This window comes from Eublepharis macularius, chromosome 2 (assembly GCF_028583425.1).
Source record: "Eublepharis macularius isolate TG4126 chromosome 2, MPM_Emac_v1.0, whole genome shotgun sequence".
Classification (NCBI taxonomy): Eukaryota; Metazoa; Chordata; class Lepidosauria; order Squamata; family Eublepharidae; genus Eublepharis; species Eublepharis macularius.
The window spans coordinates 25,052,951-25,076,117 of record NC_072791.1 but is presented as its reverse complement, the minus strand read 5'-3'; the positions used below and the strand labels follow the sequence as shown (position 1 = coordinate 25,076,117).

Below are 23,167 nucleotides of genomic sequence, written 5' to 3'. Positions count from 1 at the left end.
AGCCCAGATTTTTATAGAAGAACACGATACTTATTTTTTAAATGTCTCATTCATTTTGTTCCTTCTTTTATATTTTTTCTAACACTACAAAGCCCAAAATGTTTTGTTATCTTTTCCTTGTTGGTTATTTTAGTTGCACTTAACAGCATCTTTCCTAGAACGACAGTTGCCTTTTTTGCGGAGGGGTGATAACGTTCTGTACACAGTATTCCAAAATCTAGAAATTTTTAAAATAATTTTATAGAGAGCCAGTGTGGTGTTGTACTTAGTGTCGGACTAGGATGTGGGAGAGCCAAGTTCAAATCCTCACTCTGCTATAGAAGCTTGCTGGGTGACCTTGGATCAACCACACAATCTCAGTTTTACCTACCTCACAAGGTTATTGTAAGGATAAATGGAGGACAGGAGAATAATGTAAGCCACCTTACATTGGGGAGAAATGTAAATAAATAATGGCATTATAATTATAGTTGCTCTAATGTTAATCTATTTCCTGATAATCCCCAGCAACAAATTTGTCTTGCACCATTGGCAACATTGTTCTGAGTTGTTACAACCAATTTTTACCTTGATAATATAAATGTAACCTAGAGAGAGAGAGAGAGAGAGAGAGAGAGAGAGAGTGAACACATAGCACATTACTCCAAGCTTATTTTGATTGAGTCTCATTTGCCATGATGATCATTCTGCTGGACTAGCCAAACTTGTCTTTTGCAGCAAAATTAAACAGATGTCCAGTGGCACCTTAAGCACACATACAAGCACACATTCGTTAAAAAATGAATGACATTGATTCCAGCATAAGCTTTTTTGAGTCAGAGGTCACTTCATGAATCTGGTGAAACACGTTCTGACTCACAAAAGCTTCTGCTGGAATAATTTTAGTGCCACTGGGCTCCTGTTTAATTTAAGAGTAGTAAGTCTATTTTGTGGGAGGGAAGGTGGCACGGTATAGCTCAATCTCATCTGATCTCAGAAGCTAAGCAGGGTCAGTACTTGGATGGGAGACTACCTAGAAAGACACTGCAGAGGAAGGCAATGGCACACCACCTCTGCTTCTCACTTGCCTTGAAAGCCCCAGCAGGGGTCGCCATAAGTCAATTCTGACTTGATGGCACTTTACACACACAAGTGTATCTCATATGAACGAAACCGTGTAGATGATTGATTGTCTGTCTTGAATTTATTCTCAGGCCGTACTATTCCTACTTCCCATTTTCCTTGGGGCCTCGTTCCTGCATTGGACAAACATTTGCACAGGTAAGATGGTCACCATTGTTGGAAGTGGAGGACTGTGCAACATTCCTTGGCACAGAGCGCACCTGTGCTTCAGAGAGGGCAGTAGCGCTAGCAAGGTTAGATAGGTCAGTTCCAATATCCTTCCTCTTGTCTGTTCTGCTGATATATCTTTGTTACCCAGAATTGTGAATTGTGGATATTTATTAGTTTTATTTATTTAGTAATTTTCTTAATTTGTGATTCCTCTTAGATTTCCACTTTTCACCTACCCAGATAGTCTTGATGTTTTTAAAAATAATTACTACTACTACAACAACAACACTTATATACTGCTCTTCTGGACAGATTAGAGCCCCGCTCAGAGTGGTAAACAAAGTCAGTGTTGTCGTTATCCCCAAACGCAGCTGCGGAGCTGGGGCTGAGAGGAGTGGCTTACCCAAGGCCACCTGCAGAGCTCATGGCAGTAATGGGATTTGAACCAGCAGAGTACTGATTTTCAGACCAACCACTTAACCACTATGCTATAGCAGCTCTCTTCAGGGGGACCGCGTATTAAATCATTGGTTTTGCCTCCTATGACTTTATTTTGGAGTAGTTTGAGACATGGGGATATCCTGCATTCCGTTTTCGCTGTGTTCCTTCTGTATGGCAGTTGCCACGGTGTTTTTCCCCAGTCATCAGTTTTTAAAAGTATTCTGTTACTGTCAACAGCACAGCAAGGATTTTTTCAGTATTTTAATTTTTAAGCATATTTTTGTTCCAAAGAAGGCAAGTAAGAACAAATTTGAATTCATTTTTTAGCATTTATGATTTCCAAGTACCTACCATGAATTTTAAAGAACCTTGCACATAAAAAAGCCTTGAATATAATTGTGTCCCATGCAATGAGTGAGAAGACCTTCTTTTCTATGCCCTCTTGTGTCAATAGTGCTTCGGTAAGTTCACTATACCAATTTTGTTCTTGTTGTTCCAGATGGAAACTAAAGTGGTGATGGCCAAATTTCTGCAACGGTTTGAATTCCAGCTGGTTCCCCCACAGAGCTTTAAAATTTTAGACATGGGAACATGCAGACCCTTAGATGGCCTGGTATGCAGGCTGAAGCCACGAAACCATCTTGTATTTGATGAAGATTAAGAAGAACATTGATGATGGGATAAAATCCATTGCCTTTTGGGGCTACTACTGTGTTGCCTAAACAGTAGGTCTCCTTAATTGGTTGGGGGAATTAGCATTACTGGAGACAAGCAAGAGGGGGTAACTAGGGATCTCCACCAATGTTTACGGGGATTATCCACTTAGAGAACTCTCAAATAAATCAGGCAGATGTTTAGCCGGAAAGGTTTCTTTATTTAAAGAGGAATAAAAGGCAATTAAACAAGCCCAAAACACACACAGTGCACATACAAGACTAGCTAAGAAAACAGAAGAAAATGGGAAAGAGTAATTTGGGATAGGGTGTTAATTACCAGTTCTGAAGAAGGAAGGGTCCGTGGGAGCAGCAGCAAAATGACCAGTGTTTCATGGGGAGAAGGAGAAAGCTCAAGTGATTTGAGGGTGGGTGTATGGATCCAGAACATGTACACAGAGTGGGTGTCTAGGGAGACCAATTATAGGGCAAAACGTACCCTAAGAGCAAACTGATGTCTTCCCTCCAAAGAAAATGACTTAATGGTTTGTCCAGAGGTAGCACAAAAGTTGGGAGAGGTTTGATAAGTTCATCTGGGGTGAACTTCTAGGTGTAAAAAGATGCTTGATGACTCAGCAATCACCAGATAGGAAAAGCTCCCAGGGTTTGAGTGCTTAATCAAGATAAGTGTTTGAGATGAAGTGAAGCCAGTTGTAGACAAGATAAGTCCATACCTGACATGGAAAGGCTCAGCAGAGCAGATCCCAGTGATTCTGCAAAACTGTTATCGCAAGACAGCCCTGAGTTGTTTTTCTGAGATGAAACTTTTCATTTAATACTGTGTTATGACAATGACGAACTTGAGTCAACCAGGAGTTGCACACACATTCCTAAAATTTCCATGGAGCCTCAGCCCCGTAATACCAGAATGATTCCTTGGGTAGGCACTGCATAGATACCATGGTGGCTTCAAACAGTTCTTAGTTGCCGTCTTTGTTGCCATCGTAGAAAAACTGGACTCTTTACCTGCAAGAATGAAGGCTTCCTGGTAAGAGGCTAGTTGCATGATGGATGTGTGAGAATGGCTCCACAGTTTTCTAGCACAGTTCTGTAATGAGAAAAGGCTTCAAGGCTAGGGGGAAGCAAGGCTGAAGCATTCTGGCTAAGTAAGCTTATCCATCCAGCTGGGGTTCTCATGGGAAGATAGTATGTGCTCCATTGATGTACGCTGTGGAACGTCATCATTAGGGCTGTGCTATTCGGGTTTCACTTTGGGTAAAGATACCTGAAGTGGACCCAAATCGGCAAGCTTCAGTATTCCTGAAGTTCGGAATACCGAAGCAAAGCTTTCCGAAGCATTCAGAAATGCTTCGGAAAGCTTCGGGCTTGTTTAAAGGGCCCCGCCGCTGCTTGCAAGCAGCAGCGGGGCCCTTTAAACATCAACCACCCCCACCTCCCCCCCCACCTACATTGCGGTGGCTCTGGGCCAGCTCCTCGGCCGCTGCCGTGCTGCCACCCAAGCCTGCAGGGTGGTGGGGAAAGCTGGAGCCGCCGCCTCCGGCCTTTCCTGCCCCTCAAATGGCCGCGGCACAGCGGCAGCATGGCAGCCATTTGAGGGGCAGGAAGGGCTGGAGGAGGCGGAGAAAGCCCTTCCTGCCCCTCAAATGGTCGGTGCGGTGCCGGCGCCGGCGCCCAGTGGCCATTTGAGGGGCAGGAAGGGCCGGAAGCAGCAGCTCCAGTGTTCCCCACCACCCCGCAGGCTTGGGCGGTAGCGGGGCAGCGGCAGAGGAGCCAGCTGACTCCAGGCCGCGCTGCCTTGTGCTGCTGCCGCCCAGCTGATGACCCTCCTGCCACCAGGTAAGTGGGTGGGGGTTGGAGGGGTCTCCCCAGGGTTGGGTGGGGGGTAGAGGGGTTGTCCCAGGGAGGGTGGTGGTGGGGAGTCCCCCACCTCGCTTCAGGGAGGGTGGTGGTGGGGGTCCCCCACCTCGCTTCAGTATGCTCCGAATCTTCACGGAGCATACCAAAGCGATTCCCGAATCCAAAGCGGCTTGCCACTTCAGATTTGGGGGTATTCCGAATCGTTTGGGTTTACCCAAAGCGGGAATACTGAATCTCCCCACCCGTGCACAGCCCTAGTCATCATCACATGACACTGTAAGGCACAGATTGGTCAATCAAATCTCCCTGAGGCCTGTGGGCATAAAAATGGAGTAAAGAAGTTTGCTTCTGTTGCTCTTGGCATTTGGCTTTGGCCTCTTGCTGTCGGCCTTTTGTTCCTTCTGACCCTCCTTTGGTGATGGGGTGTCTTTGCACTCTGGGATTACAGCTTAATCTGATGCCTTGGACTTTGAAATTGAATGCTGACTAAGGATGCTGTGTGATACCTGGAAGTTACCAGCATGGATTAGATTGGCCAAGTCTCTGCTGGTGTGTATAGTGTAGGCCTTAGCTGGCTTTATTGTTTTACCTCTTTTTGCGCACTTCCCAAATATAACCTTTAATGCACAATTTTAATAAAATATTCTTCCTAACTGTGTGGAGTTCCCTGGTTCCTGGCTTCAACGTAACCCAGTGCCCAGTCCCAGTTTGGTCTAGGTACCATAGTAACTTTTCATGGAGACAAAGCATAGCTGACTCTTAGGCAAAGCCTAAGGCTTGTTTTCCCCAGCCACTGCGCTAGGACTTAGTTGGGGGGAATGGTGGCAGCCTAACTAGCACTATTGTATTTAGGCATTCACTCAGCATTGGGTTTTATCTCCTAGTTTTGCAGACTCCCTGGATTGCTGGGCCCTTTTAACCTCTTGAACTCTTAACAACCGTGAGTGGCTTCTGTCTGCTACATTTAGTTCACCAACTTTCTCCCTTCTTAGGCTCAGCTGAACTGGCCATACTAATCCATAACCTCTCCGGTGGACTAATGTAGCATGCTCTACGTTAGACTGCCTTTGAAAACAACCTGGAAACTACAACTAGTTCCAAATGTGGCAAACTCTTATCAGGAGATAGCCTATGGGGACATACTGGCTGCCAGGGTTTTTTTTTTCAAAGTTCAAATTGAGGCACTGGTTATAATTTTTGAAGTCCTTCACAGCCGAGGACCTACCTACGTGTTTGAAGGACCAGTTCTCTCCACATCTCCCTGTGCACCAACTACGATCTTCAGGCTGCCACTATCTCATTGTCCCCTGTGTAAAGTGGCCCACTTTTATTAATTTTATTCTTAAATTTATAGTCCACTCTTCCCGCAGGCCAACTCAGAGTGGGTAACATATCTCGGGGAATCACAATAGAATCACATTAAATGGAAGTATAAAATTCAGTAAAAATAGACTCTAGGTGGCAGCTCATATTGCATTAACCTGATCTGGAAATTGGTAGACGGCACTAAACATTATCAGTGGAAAACCGGGGTGGGGGTTTTCAGTTCCACATGAGCAGACCAGCAAGGGAGCCCTCCGCCACTCTGACCTCAGCCATGCCTTGAAGACAAGATTTCCAGAGGATGAGCTGTCAAGAGTCAGATGAAGGGAGTTCTGATTCTCAAAAGCTCATCCCCTGGAAATTTAGTCGGTCTTTAAGATGCTACTGGACCCGAATTTTGCTCTAAATAAATATAAAATAAGTGCTACGTTGAGCCCCAGACTGTCTTTAATCACACCCAGCTTGGCTTTTCTTCTTCTGCATTCTAGCACCTCACCTCTGCTGCTTCATTACCCCCACAGTATTTTGCAGTCAAGAAGGTTTTAGTCGGCAGGAGATGGCACTTGGAAGCAATTACGTCCACTGCCTGAGAACTCCTTTTACCAAAGAGTGACCAAGATTTTGTAAAGATTAACAGCCATGCCAACAAGGAAACTTCCCCAAAGGCCACCAGGAAACCATCTGGACCCTTTAGCTGCCAGGGGTGGAACATTCAGACTGGTCCTCCAGCATTGGGACCAATGATATACAATTTCTTCCTAAGTGGTCTGGAATTGGGCTGAGCAGTCAAGTGGCTGAGTTTGCAGTTGATGCCAAATTATGCAGGATGCTGAAAACCAAAGCAGATCATGGAGAGCCCCGTGAGGGTCTCTCCAAACTGGGTAAGAGGACGCAACATGGCAAATATGCTTCAGTGTAAGTAAACATAAAGCAATGCACTTATGGGGTGGGGGAATGCTTACTTTACATATACACCAACGGAAGTTTAAGCTGGCAATGATCAAGGAAGCAATCTTAGGGACATACTGGATGTGTCTGGCAGCAGTGAGATGCAACTTAGGTACTTGAGATGGTTAGGAAAGGGATTGAAAATAAAAATAGGCAGTGTCATAATGCCCTTGTAAAGACTGGTGGTGAAGTATCGTTCTGGAGAAGGAGGTTTGAATCCCCAATCTGCAGTGAAAGCTCACCGGGTGATCTTGGGAATGAGTAAACAGTGGCACCAGGGCTGGTTCATGCACCCCTTTTCTAAGGTGGCCAACCTGCAGGTGGGGCTAGAGTTCTGGTATTACGAGTGATCTCCAGTTTAAAGAGAGCAGTTGCTATAGGGGGAATGACAACATTAAGGGGCTGATTCCATGGGATAGCGCCCCTGCTGAGAATCTCTTTACACGCGACATCTGACACCTGAAGAATATTTGTAGGTAGATGCAATGGTAGCTGGGAAGGCTAGTTCAAAAAGACAGAGCAGGTGACAGGCAAAGGCTTTGCTATACACTGGAGCTGTGAAGAGGCTATGAAATGCCAGAATGGAAACTTTCACTCATTATAACCTCTCCAGGTCCAAGCCCGGCTCTGGAAGGCAGCTCCACCCCATTTCCATTCCTAGCTGCCCTCTCTGGTTGCATCCCACGCAGTTTTAGACTGGAGAGGTGAAATTGACAAAGCCTTCTGGGAGGCGAAGATGAAATTAACAAACTCTCTGATCTCCGCCTGCTGTCCTTTTAAACTATGCTTCCTGGCTAACATTTCGTCTCCCTACACTTGACCAACACCCACTGAGGCATCTTGCCTAGAGACACTCTCAGGTTCCTCCCTTCCCTTCTCCAGGCACTGGCCCCAGCTCTCCATGAATTTCCTATGCCAGAGTTGGCAATCCTCCCTTTTCCCTAGCAGTGCCCCTTTAACAACAGCAGAAAGGACCAAATGAGGGCACCAGTCGTTTCTGGAGTGGGCACTGGACTGCTGCAACTTCCTATTTCTTTCCCAACCCAGACTGGCAGTTGAACACGGACATCATTGAAAAGGTTTTTGGGGGGCGAGGGGGGGGGTAGAATCTCGAATGAGCTTTCGAGAGTCAGCTGTATCTGACAAAGGTATCCGATGAAGGGAGCTCTGACTCTCGAGAGCTCATTCACTGAAGATCTTGTTGGTCTCCAAGGTGCCACTGGACTCAATTCATTGAGAAGCGCTGCCTGTAGGAAATCGTATGTCTCTGCGCGATGGGGCTTAGATCAAGATGGGTCTGCGGCAGCAGAAGAGAGCAAGAGTCCAGTAGCACCAATAAGACTAACAAAATTTGCGGTAGGGTATGAGCTTTCGTGAGCCACAGCTCACTTCTTCAGATACCGCTAGCTAGATAGGACTTGGTACTGTAATACTGCTCGTGTGCATGGCGCCACTAACGCACCCGAGTCATCGCCAAGCGGTGTGGGCGTCGGTCGTAGCCGAGTTGGCTTTGGGCCGGTATTGCCTTGCGTCCCGTCTTTCCCATTCCACGGCTCACCTTTGGCTAAATCGCCACTATTGGACGGGGTGGCCGGCTTCTGTTCCCAAGGCTCTGGGGTGTCTTTCGTGGGGAACAGCGGAGAACCGAGCCCAAGACCTGGGCGGGGCCCGGCTGCGTCCCCGCCCGCGGGGCGTAACCCGCCCGCCCTTCCCTTCCCTTCACCCGCGCTGTCGAGGCGCCAGGCGGGAGTCGGCGTTGTGCGCTTCGCTGCCAGCCTCGCCATGCCGGGGGCGCGGCCGGCGGGGCTGCTGGTGGCGCTGCCCGCCCTGCTGGCGCTGGCCTTGGTCAGCTGGGGGCCTTGGCGGCCGCCGGGCTCCGAGACGCCGCCGGGCTTGCTGGGCGAGCTGGGCCGGCGGCGGCGGGACCTGAGCCGCTTGGCCGCCGCGGTCCAGGCTCAGGCGTGCGCCGCTCCTCCGGGACGCGCCTTGGGCTGCGCGGACCTGGAGGGCGCGACGGGCGTGCGCCCGCTGGCCTCCGGCATCACCAAACGGGTCTCCCGGGCCCTGTTGCCGCCCGCCGGCGAGGAGGTGGCCCTGAAAGCCGTCCACGGCGCCGGTCTCGACGTGAGCCGCTGCGTGCAGCGCTACGGGCACCCGGCGGGCTGCCGCCGCCTCGCCGCTTACAAGCTGCTCAAGGAGATGAGCCTCCTCCGGTGCCTGGACCATCCCGGCGTCGTCAAGGCACGTAGGACGCACCTGGGGGCGGGGAGGGCTAGGAGGACGCCGACTCTGCAGGGCGGTTGTGGCGCCTGGCGGATCTGCTTCCAGTTCGCGCTCCTGTGCTGTCCGCTGGGAAGGGAAATGCGCCGGGGGGCTTTCACCGCGCCGTCGAACTTTATGTTGCAAGCAACTCAGTCCCAAGTATGCTTACAGTGAAATCCTAAGCAGAGTTACTCTGCTCTGAAATCAATGGGCTTAGACTGGAGTAACTCTGCTTAGGATCTCACTGAAAGGAAAATAACAGGATTTGAGACGGTGGCACCTTAGAGACCCATAAGATTTTAGGGCATGCCCTTCCGAGACTCAGAGCTTCCTTCTTTCAGAAAAAGTAAGTAGTCACATAAGGAGCTTTCCTCTAGATCCTCCATGCTGGCCCTAAATCGGTATCAAACCTGTTTTGCTGGGCTGTGGATTGAATTTGCCATGGGCACCGAGCCAGGCAAAAGTGTGCTTATCTCTGGTTTCTGTTGCTGTTGAAAGAGGTTGTAGGTAGCACTGTTAGTCCAAAGCAAAAGCCGGGAGAGCCAAAAATGACAGCTTGTGAGTTCTCCACCACTCTTCTTCATCAGATTGTATTCAGGTCTGGTGTGTGTCCTATTGCACATGAATGTCATGAAGATCAGACTCCATTTCCTGGCATGACATTTATACTTTCTCATTACACTTCCTGCGGGATTTTCCTCCACCTCAGCAAAAGCTTCTTCCTTATTAAACAGGAGCAAACATTTACAAATTGGGTACCTTTCCAGAGTGATGATTGTTGCATTATTTTCCTTCCTGGCCACTGGTCCACCGCTCTTCCTTTTTATTCCAACCCCCCCCCCCATACACACACACACATTTAATGCAAAGTTTGTGCAGTCACATCCAGGAGTCGATTTGTAATGTATTGCTTTCCAATTTCTTCAGCTATTTTGGGCCTGTCTCGAGAGAGAGCCAGTGTGGTATAGTGGTTAGAGTTTCAGCTTAGGATCTTGGAGAATCAGGTTCGAATTCCCCACTCCGCTATGGAATTGCACTGGGTGCCCTTGGGCCAGTCATATACTCTCAGCCTAACCTACTTATCGAGGTGATGTGAGGATAAAATAGAGGAGAGAAGAAAGCCACTTTGGGTACCTATTGGGGAGAAAGGCAGGCTATGAATGAAGTAAAATAAATAAATCCTCCCTTTCCTCCATTGTACCATGCATTGCGCTTATTAGGGTGTGTATTGTGGGCAACTGTGCAGTGTTGTTGTTGTTTTTTAAGTTCTAAAAACTCAAGTCTGTTCTTGTGAGAGAAGTGGGGCCCAAATCAGCAGGAGAATGTTTAATCAGGAGTATCAAAATAGATAAGAAAGCCTTTCTATCTGCATCCAGTAAACTGCATCTGAAGTCTCTCGGGTTAATTATTGTTAATGGCCCGATAGAACTCATAAGGCAGTGGGAGAAAGCAGATTGCAGTGCCTCTTAGCAAGAAAATTGCCCTTGGCTGGGTTAATGGTAAACACACATCAAGGGAAATGCTGTGTTCTCAGAGCGATGTAAGCACTTCAGAATGCCAGCTAATTAAATTCGTGATTTATCCAGCGTCAGCATGCTTGGAAGCAAACCTGTAAGAAGAATTCTTAACTATGGTGCAATTTCAAAGGCCTAGCTGAGCAATTAGCCAGTCCTTGTATACCATTCTCCCCTCACCACACCTACATATACTTATGTTTACCTTCTAAAATAGAGATTCCTGTTTTGCATCTGTATTATTATGACAGTTTGTGCATTCTTTTTCCTTTTCCCAGTTGCGGGGTCAATGCTATGATACTAGTGTCAATCCTGAAATGAAGATCACCACTATAATGGAACTGGGAACCCCCTTGGAGATGATTCATCTTTTGCAGACCCCCTGGGAAAAGAGATTTAAAGTAAGCAAACAACACTAGGACATGTGTTATCAGTCGTCTTTCGACCTCAGACCGAGCACAGAAATCCCAGGATGGGCAAATGGGATTTCTCTGTTGCTATCTTCTGTGGGAAGCCTTCGGAATAATCTCATTTTCATTCTTTTGAAATTGGTTCTTTTTTTTAAAAAAAAAGACTCTCCACCACAGATTAGTCACAAAATGGTTTATAAAACGAAAGCAGGAAGGAACTGCTCTTTCTTCTATGTGGGGAAGAACCTTCAGCCATTTTCTCTACTTACTAGGCATGTTTGCTTTTTCTGTCCCTCAGCAATCCAGAACTTAAAGAACTTAACCGCTAGATAAGGCTTTTTAAAAAAAAGTTCTGAAGATAGCTGTGATAGAGAGAGGACAACTACATGGCAATGAAGAAAATCAGTTCAGCCATGAAGCTTTGCTGGTGTCCTTGGGCCAATCACCAAGCTTTTTACCTCAGTCTCACCCAATTTCTTCGTTTCCTACAGCCCCCATTCCACGTGGCTTTTGTCAGTATGATCACTATCATAGCTTTCTTGGTGGTCCGAAGGGAGGGACTCTCTTCCCCCTTTTTAACAAAACTAGTTGGATCCCATCTACTATCCCTTATTTAGACTTACAGGATTGTTTTGAGGACAAAATCAATGGCCTGTGTGCTTCTTGCATTTCTTCGGCATATGTAACGAATTAGTAAATGCTGACAAATATACCAGGGTGTATCTAAACAGGTTTAGGAGAAAGCAGTTGGTACTTTGTTAAACAAATGAGTCCCTATTGGGGAATGTTTTGAAAACGTTTTCTCCCTTTTCCTAAATACTAAAACTTGGGGACAACAAGGAAATTGATGGGTAGAAGATTCAGAATAGTCAAAAAGGGTAATTGTTCATGCTACGAATGACTGCCTTTTATAGAAATCTCTGCTTTGGGACATAGGGATGGCCACTCACATAGGGGGCTTTGAAAAGGGATTAGATGCATGGAAAGAGGAGAATTCCATCAATAGCTATTAGCCATGATGACTAAATGGAACTTCTGTGTCCAGAGGCAGCATATGTCTTAATTAGCTGTTGCAGGGGGACGCTTTGGCCTCCATTCCTTGCTCATAAGCCTTCTTGAGGGTCATCTATCTGGCCACTCTTAAACGGGGAGCTGCCCTCAATTGGGAATCAAGAAATAGGGGCATTAAATGAGGGAAAGTAAAGGTAGTCCCCTGTGCAAGCACCGAATCATTACTGACCAATGGGGGGGACGTCACATCACAGCGTTTTCTTGGCAGACTTTTTACTGAGTGGTTTGCCATTGCCTTCCCCAGTCATCTACACTTTACCCCCAGGAAACTGGGTACTCATTTTACTGACCTCAGAAAGATGGAAGGCTGAGTGAACCTTGAGCTGGCTACCTGAACCTGGCTTCCGCCGGGATTGAACTCAGGTCGCGAGCAGAGCTTGGGCTGCAGTACTGCTGCTTACCACTCTGCGCCACGGGGCTTATGAGGGAAGGAGAAGTAAAAATATTCAGCTTATGTCCTTATATTGTTTAACGTCACCCCTTCCCCATCATTCATGAGCTCCCAAGCAAGTGGTATTCATCTGCTTTTCAGATTTGTCTGGATCTTGTCGAATTGCTCCAATATCTGGCAAATTCTCCTCTGGGTTCCATTGCCCTCCTGGATTTCCAGCCCAGGCAGTTTGTGATGGTGGATGGCGTCCTGAAAGTGACCGACCTGGATGACATAAGCACTGAAGAATTGTCGTGCCAGACAGATAAGGACTGCGTGTTAGAATTCCCCACAAAAAACTTTTCTCTCAAATGTGCCGTGCACGGGAAGTGCGAAGGAATCAATGAGAGAAGAAATCTCTTCAATGCCTACCGGTAAATTGATGTGATTATTTAACCGTTTACGTACTAGAGTATGTTCTGCAACTAAAACATCCCAGTGATGAATGCAAATGCTTCCATATGTTCAGTAAGGCTTCTTCCAGGTCACTTTCTGAAATAATGTTCTTGTGTTTTATTAGCAGCTGCTTCCAGAGTTTGGGGAGCACCTTATTGGGCAATATAGGATGTTCTGGTCAAATTGAGGGCGGAGCGCTGGTTTGGAATACTTTCACACTTGAAAAAAACATCTCTGATTTCTAATACCTTCTGGCAACTGTGTTAACACTCTACTGGGTGGATATAACCAAGTAACATGAACCTTTCCATTAAGGGGGGGGGGTTTCCAAGATTTTATCCCAATAGTGACCCAATAATGGCCCCATAGGGCTATCATGGGAATAGAGCATGGCTGAGAAGCCTATATAGAGTTAAAGGTAGTGTCATGCCTGTACCAACCAGAAAATAACGGGGGAGACCAAAAATTACATTCCTGAGGAGACCAACAGAGCAAAAGTGTGAAGCCTTGGATTAAATGTGTCTCACGCTCCTGGGTCTCATCTGTAAGACTGTAAAACAAATAGGCATAACCCCCTGAATCTACCCATTCAACAAAAGAGCCATTCACAATCCCCCAAGTTTTCTCCTTTCCAATTCCCTGCTGACATGCAGTATATCCTACCCCTGGACCAGTTCCATCACATATCCAACACCAGATCCCAGTTTGATTTTTAACCCAGAGGTAACCAGTACCATCTGTAAGTTGCCCAGCCGTATTTGTCCCCTTTTGTCCAAAGGGATATAAACTCAAAGTAATATTTCCAGTGGTAAGGGGATAAGGAACAAGAACAGGGCCTGTATCCATTGATATGGATATTTATTTATTATTTATTTATTTGATTTGATTTATACCCCGCCCTCCCCACAGATGGGCTCAGGGCAGCTAACGACATTCAAAAAATACATTAAAATCACAAAAACATAAAATCAATAATAATTTTTAAAAAGTCATTAAAATAGTCCAGGAGCAGGCTATTTAAACAAATATTGGGAGTCCGTATACGGGCATAGCAGATGGCCAAGGGCAGCCCCAGAAGAAGTGGTGGTCTTAGATGGAAGAAGGAGGACACCCGCTGGCACTCAGCCAAAGGCAGTGCATACCCAACAAGGGATAGAAGCATTTTGTAATCATGCCACTGCATGACTCCTTGCTGTGTGCTGAGACTTGATTTTTTTTTTTAATGAGATGGTGATTGGAAGCAGGAAAGTGGAAGTCGCCCCAGAATTGGCTGCATGAAGCAATTATTTCATACTGCTTCCTAGGGAAAGGAAGTTTTGAAGTCCTCCTTTCAGTACATACATTCATGTGTCCTCACCTTTTACTGTTACGCACTTTATCTCATTCATTCTCATAGCCCCTCTCATAATATCAGAACTCACAAGTACCCAGTGAAGTTGATGAGCAATAGATTCAGGATGGACAAAAGGAAATACTACTTTATGCAACAACCAATGAAACTTTGGGATTTATTGAAAGGGGACGTAGTCATGGCCATGAGCATAGATGGTTTTAAAAGATTCACGGAGGATAGAAAGGGGTAGCCATGTTAGTCCGTTGTAGCAAAACAGAACAAAAGTCCAGTGGCACCTTAGAAGTCTAACAGCAGTATGAAGTGAGTCACAGCTTCAGAGATGTGAAGCAGAGGTCACAATGGGAATACTTCTCATGGGGAAGATTATGGGGCAGAGAGATTTGGTGTGAATTCATGAATTTTTTAAGTATAAGTTCTCTGTGTAAGGGGGAAAAGTCTAGAGTTGAGGTAGAAAGATTAGATGTGAATTCCCTCATAAAACAACAGAATTAGCCGTTAGTCACAGAATCACAGAGTTGGAAGGGGCCATACAGACCTTCTAGTCCAACCCCCTGCCCAATGCAGGATGAGCCTAAAGCATCCCTGACAAATATTCGTCCAGCCTCTTCTTGAAAACTGCCAGTGAAGGGGAGCTCACCACCTCCGCAGGCAGCTGATTCCACCTTTGAACTACTCTGACTGTGAAAAAGTTTTTCCTAATATCCAGCCGGGACCTTTCTGCATGTAATTTAAGCCCGCTGCTTCGGGTCCTGTCCTCTGCTGCCAACTGGAACAGCTCCTTGCCTCCCTCTTAGTCTGTTAGTGGCTGCTAGCCATGGTGACTAAAGTGAACCTCCACATACAGAGACTGTAAACCTGGTTGGGGCTTGACTATTATGCCTGTTTGTTGGCCCTTCAGGGCAGCTGGTTGATAATTTTGAGAAAGAGGATGCTCAGCTATATGTACCACTGGCTTGATCCAGCACAGCTCTCTTTATGTTCCCATAGCAACCTTTAGTAGATTGCTTCTTAGATGTCTCTTCCTTATTTTATTTATTTATTCTCTGTCTTTCTCCACAGTGGGAACCAAAGCAGCTTACACTGTTCTCTTCTCCATTTTATCCTCCCAACAACCCTGTGAGGTAGGTTAGGCTGAGAGTGCTTGACACCCCCAAGGTCACCCAGCACGTTTCTGTGGCAGAGCGGGGATTTGAACCTGGGTCTCTCATATCCTAGGCTGACACTCTAACCACTATACCAAGTTGTCTGTCCTGTCCCATCCTATTGATTGCAACAATCTGCACTGTGTAATCTGCCTTGAAACTCAGTGAGAAAGGCAAACTATAAACATAGTGAAATAAAAATATAAATCTTGTGAAATCCATCATCGGGGGCCTGCATGGGGTAGTGGTTTGTGTGTCAGGCTATGCCTGGAAGGTGACAATCCCCATTTAGTTATGAAACTCACTGGCCACTCTGTCCTCTCTCAGCTTGATTTACCTCACAGACTTGTTGGAAGGCTAGGAGAAGGGATGGGAGAACCACGCATACTGCTTGGAGCTCCTTGTAGGAAGGGCATGATAAAAATGGGATGGTAGAAAGATCTTGAGGAGTCAGGGGTGTGTGCTGAGCGTAAGAGACAGCGACTTGACCAGAACTCCTAGTCAGGGCCATATTAAACTATGCTATCAGCTAAGCCCTGGGGATTGTTGCCACAGCCTTTACGATTTTTTTTCTTAAACTTTCTTACAGGTATTTTTTCATGTATCTTTTACCACACGCGGCGCCCCTAGTTTTACAACCCATTCTGAAGGATATCCTAAATGCCACAGGTATGCGCCAATATGAGATTTTGAAAGTTTGAACAAGAGCTGCTTTGACGCATCAATCTCCTGATCTCTTTATCTCCCCTCATCTGTCAATGTAGGTGATTTACGATTCGGAGCAAATGAAACGCTGAGAGCTTTTCAGAAAGTTTTGCATTTGTACAAGTCTGGACTTTATCTGCAGAAAAAGCCTTCTCATTTAAAAGGTACGGATGATGATTTAAAGACTTCATACAATATAATTTCAACACGAGACTTCAGAGCGTATGCTTGGGACCTGAGAAAGTTAGTTGCTTTTAATAATTAAAATCAGGAAGTCAGGGCAATTTTGAAAATCCCATTAATTTCAGTAGGAATAAATGCAACTAGGAGTATTCCCACACAGAGGTGTAACCGTTTAAACCTGTTGACTTCAGTGGATTTAGAAGGGGGTAACTCTGTTTAGGAATGCACTTTAATTTTCTCAGGATTAGAGCCACTGTTGAGTAAGATTTGTCCCAGGTGATTTCTCTGTTACTGTCTGTTTAGGTGTTGTTGTTTAATTCTTAGGGTGATTCAATATGGGCAGTTTCATTGGTTTTCGTTAAAGTGGGGACAGTACTTAATGCAGAGAGGTTGTATATTGTAGTACCACATTTGATATTGTTAACATATTCTCCCCAAAAAAGCAATTATATAACGATATGTCTTCTTTTTAGAGAGCTACACATTGTTTATATTAATTATTGTTATTACTAATATTATTGTTATTGCTATTTATTGCTATCTATTGTTAGTTATTGCTATTTATTGCTATCTCACTGTTGTTACAGATTTTACAATTTCAATAAAATTATTTTTTTTTAAAAGGCAGAGAGGTTGTAATGGTTAGAAACCTTTCAGGGTTCAATGATGGCCCTGACAGTAGATGCCTTCAGAAGGGGAATAGATTCATGGAGGCAAAGTCCATCTGTGACTATTAACTGTGGTGACCAGAGGGAACTTGCATGTTTAAGGCAGTAAACCTTTGAATACCAGTGCTGGGAGGCATCATTGGGGAGGGCCTTGAACATAAAAAGAGCTCTGCTGTGTCAGACCAGTGTTTCATCTAGTCTAGCATCCTGCCTCACGCAGTGGCCAGTAACGGGGCAGGAGGCTGAGGCCTTCCCCTGATGTTGCCCTTCCTGTCACAGATGTTTGCTGCCTCTGAATATGTAAGTTCCCTTTAGTCACCATGGCTAGTAGCCACTGATAGACCTTATCCTCCATGAATGTGTCCAATCCGCTTTTAGAGTTATCTATGCCTGAGGCCATTACTACATCCTTTGGCAGAAAATTCAACATTTTAATAAACAAGTATTTTCTTTTTGTCTGTCCTGATTGTCCGTCCTTAACTTCATTGGTTGCTCCTAATGTTTTAGGAGACAAAGTTCTTTCTGTCCACTCTTGCTACCCTGTGCAAAATTTATAAACCTTTGTCATGCCCCTTCATAGTTATCTCTTTTCTAAACTGCCTTAACCTCTATGCCCTGCTTGTTTGCCCTGTAGGGTAACTGGTTGGCCACTGTATTTAACAGGATGCTGGACTACATGGATTACTAGTAGGGCTGCAAAGCCTTCCACTGGCAGCAGCTGGTGAGAGAAAAACAAAAACAAAAATGTCTGCATTATGTATGCTGCTATGTCACTTCTAGGGAAAACCTGCAAGTGACATAGAGTAGCTCTATGGTAAAACCATAGAGTTTGTTTCAATTTCTAGTGGGGAAATCCAGAAATAATGTTGAGGTTCATGCCCACCAGTTGGCAGGCAACCCTAACCACTGGTCTGATCCAGCAGGGCTCCTCTTACATTCTCAGGGTTCAGTTGAGGATAGAATCATATCTATATACACAATAGAACTCTAATCAACATGGAAGATATATTTGCCTTGTATTATGGTTGCCTTTAGAGAGAATGAGGAAGGATTGTAGGCTACCTTTCCTTTAGGAGAACAATTTAGGGCATGGTGAAAAGGGAGGACAAATGTTGTGCTGCAACACACAATAAATAAGCGTTGTGTTTGCAGTGGAGCTCTGCCAGTTCAAAGTTAGACAACTTGGAGAGAAACGGAACAGGAAGCACGATTGCATCACTTCCTGTTTCTGATTGTTTTCCTTACCTGAAACAGCTCTCAGACTTTAGCGAAATGTATAATTTCTTTTTCTTCTAGAATATATTGCCTTAAAAGGATTCCGTAGTGGGACTGTAGAGGACTACAGGTGCTGGCCGTCTTATAGCCACTTGGGATGCATGTTGTCGGTTCATAATGCAGAAGAAGCTGCAGACATTTGCTGTTCCCATTCGCAGTGTCAACATTTTATCATCACTCCCCAGAAGACGTGGACAGGTGAGAGCAGAGGAGTTAGCGATGTTCACAGGCATCAGTGCTTTTTTTCCTCCTAGATATTGAAAAGGAGAGGGAATTTGGGGTTTTCTAGGAGACAGTAGCCTTTTTTTAGCATTCAAGATCACAACATGCTGACAGATTAGCTTTAACACTGTTTTAGCTGCGTGTGACACACACTTCAGCATTTTCACAGTTGCTGAGATTAAGTCCTGCTAGGTGCTATGAGGAGGAAAGAAGATGCACAGCACAGTCACTTTCCATAACACCTTTCAATATATCTGTCCATTTTGAAGACTGAGTACATTTCAGTAAAATAGTGGCCCAGTTGTTTTCTCACCGTCCTTCCAACCCAAGCTCAGATCTCTTCTTATTTGCTGACTTGATTTTTTTAGCTGTTTTTTTTCCGCATTACTAAACAGTTTGTGTCCCCCAACCCGGAGACAGATTCAGTTTCTACACATCTGGAGGTTAATTAGTCTGTGTGGTATGCATATATTTATACCTGAATATTCCTTGGGGAAGAGGTTGTTGGAATGAAAGATCCAAAATAAAGAGCTGAAATTGTTCTTATAATGATAAGAAAGGTCTCCTTTATCAACCAGAATCCCTACACAAACAAATTTCTCCAGGGCCCTGTAATTAGCACTGATTGCAGCCTTTCATTGAAGGTAGCTAACGTGCCTTTCTTTTTCAAAAGGATACCATCAATTATCTGATTTTTGTCTGACACTTCTACAACTGAGCTATTACCCCTAATGTGAATAATGAGAGATGCGATCAGCATTACCCAGCCATTACTGTTAATGATGATTCAGTATATCAGCCACTCAAGGAAAATTGGTGTGTGTGTGTGTGTGTGTTTTCTTAATAATCATATTTTTCTCTTTTGGAAACTTGCTTGAAAATGTGAAAGAAGAGGGGGCGGGAATTTCACTAATGCAAGAAGCAGTAAGGGATAGAGTGTTGGACTAGGATCTGGGGGACCCAAATTTTAAGTCCCAGTTTGCTACAGAAGCTTGCTCGGGGGGGCCAGTCATGCACTCTTATCCTAATCTTCTTAACAGGATTGTTCCTTATCATGTATTCTGTGCAGTTCCACATGGGAACTGCGCATGCGCAGGCTGGCCTGCACATGCGCAGTTTCCCGTGTGAGCCTATGCAGAAGAACACTCGACGAACAACAGTTACAGGTAAGTGCAACTCTGTTTTGTGGGGATAAAATGGAGGAGGGGAGAACTATGCAAGCTGGTTTGGGTCCTCAATCGGGGAGAAAGGCGGGGTTAAATAGAGTAAATAAAATAAAAGCTGGATCATATTTATATTATTATAATACATGCATTAAATGTACAATGTGTAGAAGAGAGAAAATGGGCCCAGGCAGTGGTAGCTTTAATCTCATACTTAAAACTATTTCTATTCCATCTTCCACCAGAGGGCCCAAGGTGAGGGCTGCTGAGGACCAGCAGGGGCCCCAGAGGAAAGATTCCTGCCCACTCCCTGCACGCCACCTAGTCCTAATTTGATCATATTAAAATAACCCACATGTTAGGCTGTACTTAACTTCATAAGTACGGGATGTTCTCTACCACTTCCGGTATGTCAACAGTGTCTTTTTTTATAGCGAACTTGAAGCTAACATCCAAACATATATACCGAACATTGTTGTAGCAATGTTCAGATGAATATTTGTTTAGAAAACTGTATCTGCAGGTGACTTCTCAGAAGCATTATTCCAAGGAGAAAAAGGGTAGAGGAGGAGAGGAGATATGATTAAGTGTGGTCCCAATTTACCTATGTCCCAATTCAGGCCATAGAGGGAGAGAGCAATAGCTTTTTGGAAATAACACAACAGCACAAAATAAAAGGCCATTTTTATACCTTGTGTTTCTTGATCTTGTAAAATGCTGAGAAATGTTTTTTTTTCCATTTTACCCCCTCTTCCCGTTAGAGCCAACATCCGGGCATCTCCCCTGTCCCATACCTTGCCTTATTAAATAGCTTCAGCACCTGGAGAGGCTCAGCTCCCCACCCCTGTTCTCAGTGCCAGGACTTTGTAATATTAAAATAAAATAGTAAACGGCTCCTCTGAGCATATGCAGAGCACTGAGTAGAATCTGGGCATGTCTTAAGTATGTAATCTGGTCATGTGAGCAATGGCCAGGCCTTTGGGGTCTTAGTGTGGCTCCCGCATGAACTGAGAATGTGTTTTAGAGTACATGTGGCATACTTGCTGCTGTGCATTGTGGGAAATGGGCAAGCTGTCTGTCAGGGAAGCTTGTCTGCCATTCTTGGTTATCTCCTGGATGAACTCCCAAGGAACAAACCATAAGGTTCCCTAAAACACAATTTGGAAACCATTAGGAGAGCTGAATAAAATTAATTTGAAAGTATTGCTGACATCACTGGAGGGAGACAGCTCATTTTTTTTCTGTATCTCTAACCTTCATACTTATCTGGGACTACACACCAAGGGTGCATTGTCAGCAAACAGGGCGGTGTTATACAAGTTACTCTTGTCACCATTTTTTCAGTTGAAGACCGAGAAATGTATTCAAAAAATTGTTTAGAAAATGTATATGCCTCTTCTCCAGAGACCTGGGCCCTTTTCACACTGCTTACCTGGACTCGCAACAATGCAGAACATTGTGTTTTCTCACGCGAGATTTGCACAACATCGCACAAATCTCGCACGAGAAAACGCGATGTTCCGCGGTTTTAGCACGGTGTTCCGCGTCGTTGCGAGTCCAGGTAAGCAGTGTGAAAAGGGCCCTGCTCAATGTATAACTTCACTATTGTTCTTTAAGTGTGGTGTAGTAGTTAGAGTGATGGACTCGGATATGAGAGATCTGAGTTTGAATCCATACACTGTCATGGAAGCTGGGTGGGTGACCTTAGGAGTGGAGAATGATATTGTAAGCCACTTTGGGTACCTAATGGGGAGAAAAGCAGGGTACAAATATTTAACTTGGAGGCCTAGTCGTAGTTATTTTCCTTCTGTATGGGTCAGTGATAGTACGCACAGCCCTTCTTGTGGGTGTGACTGCAAGAACACAAACAAATACTGTGGAACTTGACGCACTAGTTTGTAAAACTACTGCTTTCTTTTTGGAAAGCGTTTACCATTTTAATTGGTCATTTCATTGCAGCTTGGTGTTCATTGCAGCTCCTAGCTACTTTTACAGATGTTCCCTTTTCTCCTCTCCCCCTCCAGGACGTTCACTGGCTTTGTTTCAGAGCAGCTCGGCTGACTTAATCCCAGGCAATAACACGGTGGTTTATGTTAAACGATCCACAGTCTCAAGGGTAAAGCCTCTAACAAGTAGCCAGAAAGGGTACAGAGATGTCAGAGAAGAAATACCCACTGGGACTAATTTCACCCCCTCCAAAGAGACGACACACTTCGTTTCTGCTTAAGCACATGTTCTCCGTACCATGAGGATACGCTATGGTGGTATAGTTACTGTGTCAGACGACAACAGGGGAGACCAGCCACATGTTCCCAGTCTTTGCTGCTTGCTGTTTGATCTGAGCGTCGATTGAAGTGTCAAAAAAAGACCGTGTCTGTATATTGCACTATTGTTACTCAGCCACATTGTCTTGTTCATATGGGAAAAATCCATTTGTCCAAAATTTGAGCATTCAAGAGTCAAATCTTTAAGATGGTATTGGACCTGGATCTTGCTCTACTATTGCAGACCAGCATGGCTACCTACCTGAAACAACCAGATAAAGGTTTATACACAACTGGGGAGCAGTTATATTTAAAATCTAAGGCACAATCCAGCTCATTTTTAGTGTGGGAGCTGAGTGCATGTTGAAACCTCTGCCGTTGAAAATGATTGGGGTTTTAAAGGGCTTACGTTTGACTAGATCGTGTCCTGATTTTCAAGTGATACAGAAATAGTGCGGGCACGGTGTGGTTGTCAGCAAATGCTTTTGCCTACCTCCTCTTTTCGTGTAGTTTGGTGCAGTGCTTACTTGTTTGAGTCACGGAGAAAGAAGGTGGCTCAGTATTAGAGCATCTGCTTTGTATGCAGGAGATCCTCCGATTCAATCTTCAGCAAAAAGGATTAAGTCGTAGGTGATGTAAAAAGACCTCTCTGTGAGATCCTGGAGAGTCTTTGCCAGTCAGAGGAGGCAGTACGGTCCTTGATGGACCAGAGGTCTGATTCAGTATAAGTCACCTTCCTGTGTTCACCTGTTTTCCAGGACATCGTGCTCTTTGCTTCTGGCACAGAGTGGTCCTGGGTCCTGAACTGTGGAAGGCTGAATAAGCACAATCTTGCCTTAGGGAAAGGGATTGGACTTGCTCACCTGCTGGTATTTTATCAACATTAAAATTTTATGCTGTAGCTGCAAAAATAACCTGTGGAGGAAAATAGAGACCTATGAAAGTGGGTGCCATTTTTATGTGTAAAATGGTAAGGACTCGGGAAGACCAAAATACTTAGTTCATTTCTCTCTAAGCACATGCCATTTTTGAGAATTCTGCCAGGTAATATCTCAAATGCAGCTGCAACTGATAATGGAGCAGTTCAATTCTAGAATTCTTGAATTAGAGCATTTGAATGGGATTGAGCAGGCAGGATCAAGAGTCAAACCAAGAAAGAGAGACAAAGGTTTGTTTTGGGATATAAAAATGCAGGGTTTGTGATTTAAAAGTCCCAACTTTTAAATGTTGGATTTTTCATGATTTTGGAAGTCCTTGTAACAATCTTAGAGATTTGTCAATGTTACTTTCAGTGAAAGATATTCTGCCAGGTGAAATGCTCACATATTTATGTGTAAAAACCTTGTGCTATAAAGTGATGGATTTTTTTCACTATGGAAAATATTGTCATTTCAGTTTATTTATGGAGCTCCATCAATGTGCATGGCATTTTACAGAGTAGTCAGGTTTCTGCCTCTCGAATCTTACAATGTAAGTAGTGTAAACAGGGGAAAACATGTTTGTTCCAGTTACACAGGCAATTACCCTTAATTTCAGTTGGGAGAAATGAGTATGCTGAAGATATATCTTACGTTAAAGCTTTACTTTGTTGTT

The 23,167-nt window shown here is 44.8% G+C and overlaps 2 protein-coding genes across 2 annotated transcripts in view; both read left to right on the top strand.

Moving 5' to 3' along the window:
* Positions 1-4,880, top strand: part of LOC129324065 (cholesterol 24-hydroxylase-like) — a 42,407-nt gene extending 37,527 nt beyond the window's left edge. The window contains exons 14-15 of the mRNA XM_054971052.1: positions 1,194-1,260; positions 2,213-4,880. Coding sequence (XP_054827027.1) covers positions 1,194-1,260; positions 2,213-2,374 — 229 coding nt within the window. The 3' untranslated portion in view covers positions 2,375-4,880. The remainder of the gene's footprint in view (positions 1-1,193; positions 1,261-2,212) is intronic.
* A 3,402-nt stretch (positions 4,881-8,282) lies between these two features.
* LOC129324404 (extracellular tyrosine-protein kinase PKDCC-like) lies at positions 8,283-22,955 on the top strand. Its single transcript, XM_054971653.1, has 7 exons — positions 8,283-8,756; positions 10,570-10,692; positions 12,305-12,576; positions 15,684-15,763; positions 15,859-15,963; positions 17,947-18,123; positions 21,335-22,955. The coding sequence occupies exons 1-7, from the start codon at positions 8,298-8,300 to the stop codon at positions 21,535-21,537; spliced, it is 1,419 nt and encodes a 472-aa protein (XP_054827628.1). The 5' UTR covers positions 8,283-8,297; the 3' UTR covers positions 21,538-22,955.
* Positions 22,956-23,167: the final 212 nt, after the last annotated feature.